We start from the raw sequence: 15000 nt of genomic DNA, 5'->3' as shown, positions 1-15000 counted from the left end.
CCTTGACAATCACACATTCTCTCTCTCTCTCTCTCTCTCTCTCTCTCTCTCCTTCACTACGAGAGGTTTCCTCACAGATGATAAACTCCTACTTAGGTAGCAAGAATGATATAATAAAAAGTCCTGCAGCTGAAGTGGTTAATATGCCTAGGAGACGTACCCGAAATTGTGGTCAGACTAAACCTACTGGCCTTGAGTTATTCATTGCAGCTTATTTATCTCGGTTTTACACCTTGTTTACTCAGCTTACCAGTATTCTCAAGGCATTCCAGTGACTGACTGTTGTCCTCGTATTTATCAATACAATTCTACATAGAATGCATAGTTCTTTTTTTTTTTGGGGGGGGGGAAATCTGTGTACATCCATAGACACATCTCTCTATCTACCTATATACTCGTATATTATATAGATAGATAGTTAGATAGATTTATGTATATAGATAGATAGATAACTAAAACTCGTCGTTAATTCATTTCTTTCTGCTTATTGCAAGTCAAGGTAATATCTGGATCTAAATTGGTAGTAACAGTTCTGATATGTGTATTAATTCCCTGTGTTTACTTATAGTGCGTCGTGGATATAAAATGTTAAAACACTGTCAGAGTCACATCTTGCTATATATTTTACAAATCCGTGTACAGTAAGTGATATACGATCTGGAGTGGTTGGAACACAGTATATATTCACACATTTCCTTTTCTTTTACAAATCTTCTGGATATGAAATGGTAAAGGGTCCGGATAAATCCATATCTTTATATCCCTTTTGTGAATCTAATGTCTGGATCATAAGTGATAAGAAAACAGTTTAACTGGAAATCTTTGTATCTTTACAATTCTATGCGCGTTGGTAGAGAGAGACAATATAAATAATCGAAACAGCGTGCGATATACAATAATTTCACTTAAAGCATCACAGAAAATAGAGCAGTTATAATTCATTCCAGTGACGTGTGGTACCTGAGTAGCTTGGTCAGTAACAGTGGTCCACAGGATTGCACTTGAATATACTCTGTTTACTTCAGCTTGCCCAAAAATGTCCATCTCTCCTTCTTGAATGCCGAAGAATATTAAGAGATTAAAACTAGAATATGATCCCACTCATGCAAAAGTGATATAGAGAGGGCTAAGTGTCGTAGTCGTGTCCTAATCTCCCTTTGAACTATGGGAAATAATAATATTAACCAAAAGAAGAAATCCTCGGTCAGGTTAAGGTGGACGAACCATAATCTGTCTTTACTACAGAGAGACGTATTCTTGTTAACTGAAAGGTTGAGAGATTTCGAAGCACATCATCCTCAGCCATCTATAATACTTTTATGCCTCAGTAGCCTCCTGTCGGGATTCAGTAGCTTATAAACATACGAGAAAATATTAACTTCTTCACCACAGTGACTTGTCTCTTTTCTTTGTTGATATGTGCATACGATTTTATTCTGCTTTGGACAGACTCTGAACTGAAGATGCCATAAATGTAGGCTTCATTAATCCCTTCATTACAAAGGAGGGGGGGGGAGGGGACGCCCAGTATAAATGAAATAGCTTGATGGTAACAAAAAATGAAAAAAGACGACCTCAGACGGAAGGATTTTACGTTGCATAGGGTACGTTAAGGAATATATGCTACGTTGTTATTTCTTATGCCTTGGATTATACGACCTAGTCTATGGTAGACGAGAAATAGAAAGAGGAACTACGAAGTTTTATGTTATTTTTTGCACAGTGAAGTGGTATTGAAAACGTGTTACCAAGTCTGTTAGAGTGTGATATGCTAAATGAATCGCAAAGGACGAGGTGCTACGAAGTCTTCCATGGCAACGAGAATACGGCCTTGTGCAGGGGTGTCTAGTCCAGGGCAAGCGATGGTGTGGGAGCAGGAGCCGCGGCCGCCACACATGCCTTCTTCAGACACTTGATGAAGGGCGTGGTGGTGAGGGTGAGGACGGGAGGTGGGGGGCAGGTGTAGAGGGCAGCGGCAGATACGGCAGCACCCAGATCAGGGGGAGACAGCAGTGACACACGACGCGCCACAGCTGCACGGTCCAGCTGGGAGTCTGCACGCAGCTGAATACACAGTATTGTATTATATTTTATGAGAGGTACATTACACAACAATATTGAAAATATATATATATATATATATATATATATATATATATATATATATATATATAGATAGATAGATAGATAGATAGATAGATAGATATAGATATAGATAGATAGATAGATATAATATTTGTGCGCACGCATGCGCGCGTGTGTGAGTGTACAAAGCAAATAACTTAATACGTGTAGGTGTTCAGGCATAAATGGATAAGACAGATAGAGAGGGAGAGAGGTATAGATATGTTGATCGATATTCTAAATGAATTTTAAGTATAGTGTAAACCAGGTATGACTAACCATGCCTGTAGCATTGAGGATACACTGCTTGAAGGCGAGGTTAGCGAAAGGATCGACTGTTGGCTTCTCACTTAAGCTCTTCTTGGTCGTTCCCAGCATCATGGCTGAACCTGAGCGGGGTCGGAGGGAGGGGGGGTGAGGAGGACAAAAATATCATCGTCATCATCAGGAAAACAACATCCTTATCCTCATCGTCAACGTCTTATACATCCATACATTCAAACATACATACATAAATACATACATACATACATACATACATATATTCATGCATACATACATATGATACAATAGATAGGAGAAGTGAGATACTATGTGTCATATCGACATCAACAGAGGTAGTAATGTCTTAATCGTGATATCAGTACTCTTTCACCCCATATCTGTTCAGCTCTAATGCAGGAGTCAACAGATACTCTCTCCATGTATGCAACAGGTCAACCCTGGAACCGTCTTCCCCTGGCTGTATTTATCCCTGCATATGACAACCATTCTTTTAAATAAAATGTGTCCAGGCATCTGGAAATGAACGGATATTGAATTCTGATCTTTTTTGTCTCTCACTGAGAGAAAATACATAAATTAACACACACACACACACACACACACACACACACACACACACACACACACACACACACACACACACACACACACACACACACACACACACACACACACACACACACACACACAGTCAGATTGGGAGAAGTAGGATAATTAAGACAGGCTAAAAGTGTCCTACCAATCCCAGCGAGGAAGTCTGCCTTGAGCGTTGTAACCCCGGTGGTGTTGATGCAGGCCATGACATTCTGTGGAGAGCCCTGCAGAGGCGTCAGCAGTGCGCTGAGGGGGGCGCACTGTCCCACCTTGGCCACACAGTCCGCCGGGGTGTCCAGCTTGCCGCATAAGGAAGCTGAGAAGAGGAGGAGTTTTTTATTCCACCATATACTGGGTGGTCCGTAAATAGCGCGTAACTATGATGCTTTTACTCTAACTTGACCTAAAATTGCCATCTCTCCATCGTGAGTGCTTAGCTGTAATGCTAGGTTAGTACTAGGATATGATGCTACTAGCCATGAAGAAATGCTGTGGAAGGAATGCAGAGTCAGTAGTGTCCTTTTCTGCCAATGAACTATGTGAAATATGCTACAAAAAGAAGAAAATTTCGCCCAAATTAGTGTAAAACCTATAGGAACTCGTCTGACCCTATCTTGTGTCCTGTGGGGTCTGGTCAATCTGTTGATGTGGGAGTGGCGGTGGGAGTAGGGAGTGAATAAGTGATACAGGCTAGACAGTGATAAAACGCTGACTGAGCCGTCCCTACACGAGAAATCGCCCGGAGTGGAAGAGGAGCATTATATATTGACCACCGTGTATTTTGCTATAGTCTTCGTTCAGAGTGTATGCTAACGCTTTCACAGCTACAGCTGGGCAAGGTAATTTTAATTCAGGTTAAGCGGCTATGGAAAGATTAGCTCGTGAAGAAAATTAGTAATAATGATTCCCGCAAGTCTCTTCAGGAAGACATAAACAAGTTGTACGAATGGAACCAGGTATGGAAAATGGATTTCGGTACTGACAAATGCCACTCGATGGAGATGGGAGACAGCCAGAGAAGACCCCCATTGAAAGTATACAGTGGATGGCACAAGTCTACAGAAGTCAGAGAAAGAAAACACCTTGTTGTTTTAGTCAGTTGTAAGTTAGATCCGGGTGATCATATACAGTAACTATTTAGTTAAAAGAGCATGTTCGTGGTGGGTTAACATCAAGGTGGCATTCAAGTGCCTATATGAAGACATGATCAAGGTATACATAACCCATATCTTGAAGCCAAGTCTATAGTACGCCGCAGTTATATGGAATCCACACATGAAAATGCGCATTAGTTATCTTAAGAAAATCTAAGAGTGCATAGTAGATGGGTGCCAGGCCTAAGGAATTTGCATTATGAGGAAAGGCTGCATCACATGGATCTTCTGTCACTTGAACAGGGAAGAGATAGGGGAGATATGATAACTTTTTTTCAGGTGTTTCCATGGGGAAAAAAAAAATTATCAATAAGAGTTTTGATTTTGACTGCAGTGTAGAGGACAAGAAGACCCAGACATAAACTCCTGAAGAAAATAACCGAGAAAGATGTGAGAAATTTGGATTTCCAGAAAGAATTATTCAGAAGGGAATAAGTTGCCAGATGACTTAGTGTGTGCACAAGTGTCAAATCATTTAAAGTACGTTAAATTTAAGACAGACGCGACACCACACGATTAAATCTCAAATCCTTTAAAACATAATTAGGTACACACACACACACACACACACACACACACACACACACACACACACACACACACACACACACACACACACACACACACACACACACACACACACACACACACACACACACACACACACACACACACACACACACACACACACACACCATGCAGGACCACAACACACACTGGTACACCAATTACCTCACCACACACTGCGTCAACCACAATGCCTCATCTTGCATTGCCACTCAGCACACCGTAACGTTCTCTACTGTCTCACCACACACTGCCTCACCGCACAGTGCCACACCTCACATTACCACACCACACACTGTAACACTCCCCTTTGCCACTTACCGTCCTCCTTGGTGAGCAGGGCGGGCGCGAGAACTGGGGCGGCATGAAGTAGAGATATCGCCACCACCACTACTACCACCACCATCACCACACACCGCTCGTATGCTCTCATCATTCCTTCACGCTGTGCTCTCTGCAAGGGGACCAGATTTAATGCAGGAGAAAAGAAGTGTATTAGAACTGCGTCACATAACTTGGGACGTCATTCCTAGTCATTCATCTTTTGAGAGGCCTTTGATGACAGACAAGAAAGTGCAAATAATGTAAATACAGAATGCACTGCTGTCATACTTAAATGCCAGTGATGAAATCCAATATATTGTAGCGAAACGAGATTTTGTGTTATTCTTGCCCCTCTCCAAATGATTTTCTTTAGCTCAGGAGAGACACTGAACTGGAAGGGCTGTATGTAGTTTTGATCGCCACTTTAGTAAAATGTTCCTATCCTGAGTTGAATAAAAGGAAGAATAAACTAAACTGATGCTGCGTCGTAGTGATGTTAAGTAGGAGGAACTGTCAACCGTCACCAGAAACTTCAGTATAAGTGAACCATGTGTCCGTTCATTATCATTCACATTTTCAACATTTCAGTTCCATCCTGTGAGCTTTTCCATCGAAAATTATATATGATTTCATAAGCACGTGCAGTTGGGGACAAAAAGGTTAGCCTAATACTTCGCCCTTCACTTCCGACTTTCCGATGTTGGGTAATTCCTGAACTGAAAGAGACCTGTAATATTCTTTTCCCATGGATGACTTTCCCTGATATGATGCGTCAGGGAGGAAAGTGAGGGACATAGCCCATAAGTGTAAAGTAAACGAATTAAAATAGTATGTAATCTCTTATCCCTGACTGCAGTTTTTTTTTTTTTTTTTTTTTTATAAATAACAGAACGGAGGAAGGAAAAACAAATGGAGAAAAAAAAAATCCATACACCAGATTACTGGTGTCCTCTGTTCATAAAATATCTGTAACAGTTAGACTTGAACAGTTGTAGGTTGAAATTTGGAGGAAAACAACTCTGGGGAAGCGAGTTCCAGAGAGATGCAGTTCGGGGAATGAAAGAATTCTGATAGGCAGAAGTTCTGCAATATGGTTGAGTGACATTCCAGTCATGAGCGCTACCAGATGTCCGTGTAGCACGAGGGAAGGCATGGAGAGGTGGCACCATGGACACAACTTCGTCTGAGCATTTGCCAAAAAAATATCTGTAAAATAATGCAAGGGAGGCAACATTCCTTCTTACTTGCAGGGGAGGTAGTTTATATGTAATGGCAGGGTTGTTAATGATTCTAACAGCTTTATTCTGAATTTTGTCTAGTTGTCTTAATGCAACCTCTCCACAACCATTCCACAAGGGTGAGCAATATTCAAGCTGAGAGCGCACATGACTCTTATAAATTATAGCTAACTGCTCATCGGCGAAGAAGTTACGGACTCTGTACAATAATCCAAGTTTCTTTGAGGCGGTTTTGGCAAGTGATCTGACATGAGAGGTCCAGCTGAGGGCACTGTTAAGTGAGACACCAAGAATTTCAATACTTTTGGAGATGGGAATATTAGTAGCACTGAAGGTAATGTACGAATCTGGCAATATCTGTCTATTAGTAAACTGTATATATTTAGTTTTGCTAGCATTAAAAGAGACAAGGTTGTTTTGTCCCCATTCACTGATTGTAGATAGATCTTGATTTATGGAGATGGCTGTATTGAGTTGAGAGGTAGAGATATTAGACTTTGTAAATGGATGTCTGAGTGTGAATGAACTATGAAGTGTTGAGTCATCTGCATATGAGTGAATGGGATTGTGAGTGACAGATAAGAGATCATTAATATGAACCAGAAATAGGGTTGGCGCCAGTACTGATCCCTGCGGCACGCCGGCGTTAATTGAGTGGAAATTGGAATATACATCATCTACTTTTACTCTTATTTTCCTCTCACAAAGATAAGAAGAAATCAAAGGAACAAAAGACGTTAGTCCATAGCAAGGGAGTTTGGACAGCAGGGAACGGTGCCATACTCTGTCGAAAGCTTTAGAGATATCAAGAGCTACTGCGTGAGTTTCTCCAAAAAGATCAATTGATTGATGGATGGTATGAGTTAAGAGATTGAGTATGTCAATGGTGGATCTTTCGTGGCGAAAACCGTATTGTCTATCATTAATTAAGTTGTTGGATTCAAGATGTTTAACAATATGCTTATTAATTAAAGTTTCAAACACCTTACCAAGAGAAGATGTGATAGCTATTGGTCTGTAATTGGAGGGGTCAGACGAACTTCCTTTCTTCGGAACTGGGTGGATATTGGCTTCTTTCCATGAATTTGGGAATAAAGAAGTACGTATGCATAGTCTGAATAATTTAGCTAGGACAGAGGCAAGTTCAGGTGAACACTTTTTCAAAACAATTGGCGGAATTCCATCTGGACCTGGAGCTTTGTTGGTAGGTAAATTGTCTAGGATGGATTTTACAAATCTTGTCTGTATTTTAAGTGGGGCAATTTCGGGAGAATCAAGTTCCAGTACTGAGACATTCTGGCTGGTATCATCTATGGTAGAGTTTCTTGCAAAGGTACTAGCAAAGATATCTGCTTTCCCACGTGGGTCATTTGTAATATTGCCGTCTGAAGATTTTAGTGGGGGAATGGAAGATGACTTGTTAAAGTTATTATTGAAAGAATTAAGAGTTGACCAGAATATTCTATTGTCATTAGGGTTGTTAAGTAGTTTTGATGCTTGCTTTTGAAGAAAGTTTGATTTAGATAGATTTATTACAGCTTTTGCATGATTTCTAGCAATTTTAAATTGGGAGAGTGATTCAGGTGTTTTTTATTTTAAGTAAGAGTTATATGCTAATGACTTTTGGGCTGTTGCTCTGGCACAATAGCCATCAAACCATTTTGGAGAGTTTGATCTTTTAGTGAATTGTTGACTTGGTATGAATAAATCCATACCAGCTAGTATTAAGTCACAAATGTGGGACTGGGTAGAATTGGGATCACTAGAGAAGAAAGACTGCCATGGAACATCAGCAAGATAATTTCTAAATCCATCCCAGTCTGCCCTGTCAAAGTGCCATCGGGTCACCCTGACAGGTTCGGAATGGGGAGGTGTAGGAGGGTTAACTAATGAGGCTTTGATGAGATTGTGGTCAGAGGATCCAAGTGGTGACAGTACCTCTATCCTGTATTGATCTGGATTATTTGTCAGGAATAAATCCAAGAGATGGGCATTATGGTCAGGATTATCAGGTATTCTGGTTGGTTGCTTTACCAACTGGGTGAGATTAAACGATTCCGCAAACAGCTCGCATTCTAGACCAGCGTCGTCAGTCCGGGCAGAATGCAATAACCATTCAACATTGTGTATGTTAAAATCGCCCAAAATGGTAATTTCATTGCCAAGGGCAAGGTCAAGGTTACTCAACTGAGCGGATATGGAATCAAATACACTGGGTTCCGAAGAAGCACTGGGGGAACGATAAACTACACAGATATATTTGGTAATGTTTTGGCAATTTAATTTATATAATGAGTAATCAAAACTGGATGAAGTGAAGTTTAAAATAGTGTCAACTGCATATTGGGATTTGATATAACAACAGGTGCCGCCCTTTTTTCGAAAGTTTGTAAGGAGATGGTAACCGGGAAAACAAAATGGAGATATATCGGTAGAGGGTGAGATTTGTGGTTCTGTGAGGAAAAGGGCCAAAGGGGATATGGACTGAAGGAAAAAATGAACTGAGTTTAAATTTGTGGTAAGGCCGCGGATGTTGGTAAAGAATAAGGCCGCACCGTCACCTCTTCGCCGACGAGCATTCCCGGAAATAGCAACAGTCGCTGCTGGCACAGTCGCTTGATAGCGACCGGGAGGACCCTGTGCCTCCAGCCCTACCCTGCCGGTGGTGGCAATCCGAGATACCACCTCATTTGATTGTGAGATTGCAGCGGCCATTACTAAAGATGTCAATAGAAGGTGTGATATGTTATGCGCATGTAGTGTGGTGTAGACAGTTGAAGGTAGAGGTATCATGAGAGCATGCTGGCCTACTCTCTGTGTAAGTGAATGCACTGAAAATGTTCAGAAAAGGGAGATGGTCAGGATCAAGTCCTGAGGGCTGGTGAAACGGGAGCTCCAGCTCTCCCTGTCACCAGCTTGCCATCAACCTCGGGAGTACTGCCCTGTTCGACTGGTGCTACAGTCTACTCCTAACCGTTGATATACATCATTACCATAAATCACGAGACACTGAGTAATAACATTCGAAACCCAGTGATGCAATCATCGGTACCCAACAATCTTTTCAGAGCATTTTGTAAGAAGTCCATAATTATTCGACTAAAATGTGAAACTATATTATTGCCCCATATGTACTCCCCGACCTTGCCATACCTCGTTCCCAAGCACTTCATCCTTACCTTTTAATTTCTGCATAGGCCACGTCAGTATTCTTTGATATGCTGTGTGTACAGTCTTTGTCAATAGCAGGACACAGGTAGCATAAAGGAAACCAATAATGTGTAATATGCCAAATAAACCGCTAAGGAAAAGGTGCTTGGGAGCTTCTTTAATCGACGAGAACACGAGCCTTTCAGCCGTAGTCTGAAATTGTGGGAAGGCGTTCACCTTGCCCTATCCGCATCTTTTGGTAGTCTTAAAGCACGAAGGGGAGAGCGTTCCCCGGTGAACGGGAGAGGATTACCACAGCGTAGTACTGGAATCCGCGGAGAGTCTCATAGCACCCCTTCGCTTGCACCTTCGTCATATTATAGCAGCCTTGTGCAAAGAAAACTATGTAGAATTTGAAGGACCCTATGGTGTTTGTGTTAGGAATTTTGATTTAATGATAAAAACATCGGGGTAAAGAAAAAAATAAGCGTTTAATATTTTTATCGTTTTAAAAGACTTCACTTCTCCGGGGATGGTTAATTTACGACGAGACGAAAACAAAGATGAGATACTGTATCCACTTCCATTTCATTTCTCAGTATTTCTACTAAGCTGTTTATCAGGTATGGTGCATGATACTTTTATAATTAGTTTGATTAATACGTGAAATACTTCTTACGGTAAGGAATGGCCGAGTACTACCAAAACAGACTGGTGCGCAGCCAGTTTGAATTACGAATTTTCATATTTGCGTTCGGTGAGCCTTTACAAGTCCGCACTATTTTGTTTTGCCTTGGCAATATATTTTTCTGGTGTATTTTGGTGTGATTTGAACGAATTTGGCTTTTATTTTCGGTGTTCGTGATTGGTTTTCAAATTAACCCCCCCACCCCGTGTCTTAGGGGGTGGGATTTCGGGGTTCTGGGTGGGAAGAATGGCAGAAACAAACATTTGAGGCAGAAATATAGGCAAAATCGGTCTGACCAGCCAAGGCGTATTCGTAGGGTTATAACTGACCGCATGAACCCCTCTGAAGTTGTGTCTGACACCGAATTTTTCCTACGGTACAGGTTCTCCAAATCCTGTATGCATACTCTTATACAGAGTATTCAAGAACAAATGCCAGTCTTTAATAATTGAAGCGGTAAGAAATGCTAACATTAATAGATTATATTGTGTGCGTATCTTAGAAATTGTCATATATATTGTTTGTATATTAAGATTTTGAATTTTAAAATTAATCAGTGTTACCAAGTCTTTGCCTCGCCTACCCACACGAAGGGGTGCGCTCTCCCGCTTTCAAGATTACCACTTTGGTGAAGGTGTGAGTTTCCACCTCGAGCGGGGTGCGGGAAGGGTAACCCCTGCCCTCAGTTTCAAGACTACGGGCGTTTGTCTTCCAACTGGCACATACCCTCGTAACCCCTTCATTATGATGGAATTTCTCTTGCTATTTGCCGACTACTTTATTCTCCTAGGAGGATGTTTATGTAAGACTGAGGAGTAAGACATTACCTTCGTTGTACCTCAAAGAAACTAAGAGGGGCGCGTGGTAGTAAAAATGATATAAATTACGTATTTTGATTCTTCCTTTTTAAGTTGGTGTCTCCCTCCTATTCCTTTCAGTCAGAGAACGTATATCATTTTGTTCTAGCTAACGTCAGATTATTTTATTCATATTAGCAGACTCCCGTAGTAATGAAGGAGTAAACGACTGCTAAATTTAAACCATGAGTTTCTCCGAAGCCAAATAAAAACGTTTGAAGATAGGAAGAATAAAGCAAAATGAAATTATTATAGTGAAAGGCTTAATTTTTTCCATAGGTCCAATTAACTCACAATATATGTAGCCCAATCTTGAACCCCTTTTCTAGGAGGATTTTTTTTTTTTTAATTCATGTTTTCTGCAGATGCTTTTATTCATCTCAGGAGAGAGATTGTTTGGAGGGGTCAGATATATCTTTCAATAACTCCTTTGCTACTAGGGTGCCCTCTTAAGCTGGATACAGTCGTCTAGTAGCAGCAAGAACAAACCACAAAATTAATTAAATCCTCGCCCTGAAGGGGTTCAATCTGTGAAAGTTTGCTGTTTTATAGCGACCCTGATTCTAAGCAAAATACTGTGCAGGACTAGGCGCATCAGCTTTAACCCCTTCAGTCCAGTGACGTGTTGTGTTCCTATATTCTTGACATCTGCAGAGGATTTTGTTGAGAGAGAGAGAGATCTTGTAGTGAAAAGGTAATGGGGAAACCTCTGTCAGTGAAGAGGTAAATCAAGGCTATATCAAACTTCTGAAATTCGAATATTCTCTCGTAAAAAAAAAAAAAAAAAAAAAAAGTCGTTTGAAGATAGCAAGAATAAATTGAAAATTACGTCACTGGACTGAAGGGATTAAGAAATTCCAAAATTGATACATTTACACTACACGCCCCTTACCTCTCTTGAGTTATATTTTCATGGTTTTCCTTGTTCTGTTCTACCATTTTTGGTGTGTCTGCGCGTTCCATAGAAAAAAAAAATGCACTTCTGCCATACGTCGCTGATTACCTTCGCACCATCCCTTACCTCTCGAAAACTGACATCAGAGCTCATTTTCATTTTTAAATGATAATGGTGATGAAAATTATGTCATCTTTTCAGGAGCGTCATTAGTTGCTTTAGTATCTTGCCATTTCCTAATTTCTTAGGTCTAAGAAATGGTACACAGTGGTATTATAAAGCCTTCTGTTGCTGTTGCTCATGCTGTTGATATGAAGGAGACTTATGAGTCTATAGAAATCCTTCTGAAATTGGTTAATTACTCAGCTCACAAGTGGAGTATTTGTGGGGATCCCAATGTGGTTTCCCCACTCACCAGTCTGCAGCTGGGCTACACAAAACACGTGTTTTTTATACCTATGGAACAGCCGTGATGACAAAAATCATTATGTTGTGAAAGGCTGGCCTAAAAGACATGGCCACACAATTGGCAGGTACATTGTGCAGCATAAACCATTGGTAGACCCCCCAGAAAATCTTCCTTCCTCCACTTCACATCAAACTGGGACTTCTGAAGAACTTTTAAAGGATCAGGATGGTAATGGTTTCCAGTACCTTAGAGAGAAGTTTGGCATAGAGAAAACTGATGCTAAGCTCAAAGCAGGCATATTCATTGGGTCTCAGAATCGGGAGTTGATGTGTGATAATGAGTATAAAACTAAACTCAAACCACATCTTGATGCTGCAGCATAGGAAGCATTTGTATTGGTTGTGCAGACCTTCCATGGAAACCATAAAGCTGAACATTATGTTGAATTAGTGGACAACATTCTAAAATCTATAAGCAAATGGGTTGTAGAATGTCTCTTAAAATTCACTTCTTGCATTCCTATCTTGATTTCTTTCCACCTAATCTGGGCGAAATAAGTGATGAGCATGAAGAAAGGTTCCACCAGGATATTTCGGTTATGGAAATTATAATAGATACCAAGGGCGCTTCCATGGGCGCTCAACCCAAATATGATGGTGGATTACTGCTGGTTCCTACGACGGGAGACCATCACCTCCCACAAGCGCAAGAGTAAATGTCTTAAACACTTTCGAAGGCTATTGGCCAACGCTTAAGTTGAATATATTTCAGGCACGTGTTCTGTTACTATTACTTAATAAGATTCTTTTCATATTCAATTCATATTTTTTAAAAACTGAATTTTTTAATGGAATGTTGCACATTATACACTTTGGTTTTCAATCTTGAATATGAGTACTCAGGGTTGCTTTCTAATGTGACAATGTACAATATACAGTAATATGGCATGCGGAGTAACATTATGTATACAACTTAAGAATGTGTTTAACTTGAACACATGACGTGATGGCTAAATTCTAACATCAGATTTGAATTCAGGGGACCAAATTCAGTTAAGAAGAGGACATTATCCATTCGTAGCAGACGAAAAGTTATTTTTTGTTTTTAAGTGAATTATCTTTCCTTACCTTGTTTAACTCTTCTGACCCTGTGAGCCTGATGTTGCTCACACTGATTCCACTGAAGAATACACTCTGCCGCCCCGTGACTGCACTGGCTCATTTAGAGACTCATAATCCTCGTCTCTTCTCACCCAGCACACCCCACCCTTTTAACTGGTAGCCAATCATAGCCCTGCTTTGTTCTCCCAGCCAGTCACGGCAGGTCTCTAGTACTTTAAGAAGTATTCTCGTGGGCTTGAGAGTTTTGTAGCTCCTGTTAGTAGTTGATTTACGTATACGACACGTTAATATTTCCCTACATGTTATTCATGCAAACTGCGTCGGTAATAAGATATGCATCAGTAGTACCGGTAATACCTTTTCTACAAAGATTTTTTTTTTTTTTTTTTTTTTTTTTTTTTTTTTTACGTGCTACCTTCAGGCAATTCTAGTCAACACAGGCTAAGCTTTTCGAATGAAAGGGTTAAATACAGCCCTCAAAACCATTTCATTTATACGATGTTCGCTACATCTCAGTAAAATCGACCTGTAGCAGTAAGAATGAAGTGAAAGTGATGTCCTCAGGTTGAACAGGATAGTGTAATGCGCATAAAATTGTTGGTCGAGGAAAGCATGTAAGAGCCTCCCAAGTTCACAAGAACGCGTCCCCGGATGCCGAGGTGACAGATTTAAGCAGATCTAAGGATATTTACTTCCACTGCAAATGTGTTTAACGTCAACCAGCAGGAAATCGAGCAGTAGTATGGAGATCTTTACAGTTTTAGAAATTCTGTAGAATTTTTATTTTTACCAGCGATTCTGAGATTTTTGTGCTTAAGGACATTCTAGCGGGGTTTTAGGGCAAGTTTACCGAGATTTGTCAATATACAGTAGGCTTTGCAACTCGACAGGCTGCGTAATGCGAGGGGCTTGTGCACGAGGTAAGACTTAGAGCAAGAGCAGTGATGGCTTTAATACCCCAGGGCGAGCAGCTGGCACGCACACTCTTATGCTCTCATAAAAAGTCTTCAGTTTCCTCTTCATACAGTCCACCATCCTCCTTTAGGCGAATAGAGAGGGGATTGAAGGGCCAAGCTTATGTACGAGTATAACCGCGCATTGAAGCCACCCTGTTAAACTGGTGCCGCCGCGGGAGGGCACCGACTTTAGGGTAGAGACAGCCTTTATTTACTACTTCAGTGCGAGAGGACGTTCTTCAGTTACATGTAAATTATAATATTCCAATGATTGTAAGATTTAAACAGAAATTATAGTGTTCACTATTTTATTTCTGGCATCTTTGATTATTTCAATGCAGCTAAGAAGTTTTGTAACTGGATGGGTTATGCACAGCCTTCAGCCCTATCGCTAATATTGAATAGTCAGGTAGAAGAAAAATAAACTAAAATAGAAATACAACTGTGGTGTGGAGAGGATGACTCCCATCCTCCACTCAGTGAAATGTTGCCTTCAAGTTGAGTACCTATACATTGGCAAGCCAAATTCCTGTAATTCAGGGAACCATTTAGTATGTTGTGTAAACGCTTTGTGATCTAGTGGGTTATGCCGCTGCAGACCCATGTGAAACGTAAAGGTCTCAGTCAAAGGGATAATT

The 15000-nt window shown here is 40.7% G+C and overlaps 1 protein-coding gene across 1 annotated transcript; it reads right to left on the bottom strand.

The window, feature by feature from the left end:
• Window positions 1-464: 464 nt before the first annotated feature.
• LOC145406288 (uncharacterized) lies at window positions 465-13481 on the bottom strand. Its single transcript, XM_080277447.1, has 5 exons — window positions 13413-13481; window positions 5046-5178; window positions 3149-3319; window positions 2404-2513; window positions 465-2064 (listed from the first exon to the last, which is right to left on the bottom strand). Exons 2-5 carry the CDS (start codon window positions 5158-5160, stop codon window positions 1846-1848), a joined length of 615 nt encoding a protein of 204 aa, XP_080133573.1. The 5' UTR covers window positions 5161-5178; window positions 13413-13481; the 3' UTR covers window positions 465-1845.
• Window positions 13482-15000: the final 1519 nt, after the last annotated feature.

The sequence above is a fragment of the Coenobita brevimanus genome, chromosome 70 (assembly GCF_032717465.1).
Source record: "Coenobita brevimanus isolate Jiangsu-jjx chromosome 70, ASM3271746v2, whole genome shotgun sequence".
NCBI lineage: Eukaryota > Metazoa > Arthropoda > Malacostraca > Decapoda > Coenobitidae > Coenobita > Coenobita brevimanus.
Note: the sequence above shows the minus strand (reverse complement) of the source record. Positions and strands in the feature narration are given on the sequence as shown.

Bases quoted from the DNA above. Each gene is read 5' to 3' on its own strand.
- LOC145406288 (XM_080277447.1), bottom strand. From the start codon at position 5,160: ATGATGAGAGCATACGAGCGGTGTGTGGTGATGGTGGTGGTAGTAGTG. The intron at 2,514-3,148 runs GTAGGACACTTT...GACCCCGCTCAG, and splicing joins AGACTTCCTCGCTGGGATTG to GTTCAGCCATGATGCTGGGA. The intron at 2,065-2,403 runs GTTAGTCATACC...CTGTGTATTCAG, and splicing joins TCCTCAATGCTACAGGCATG to CTGCGTGCAGACTCCCAGCT.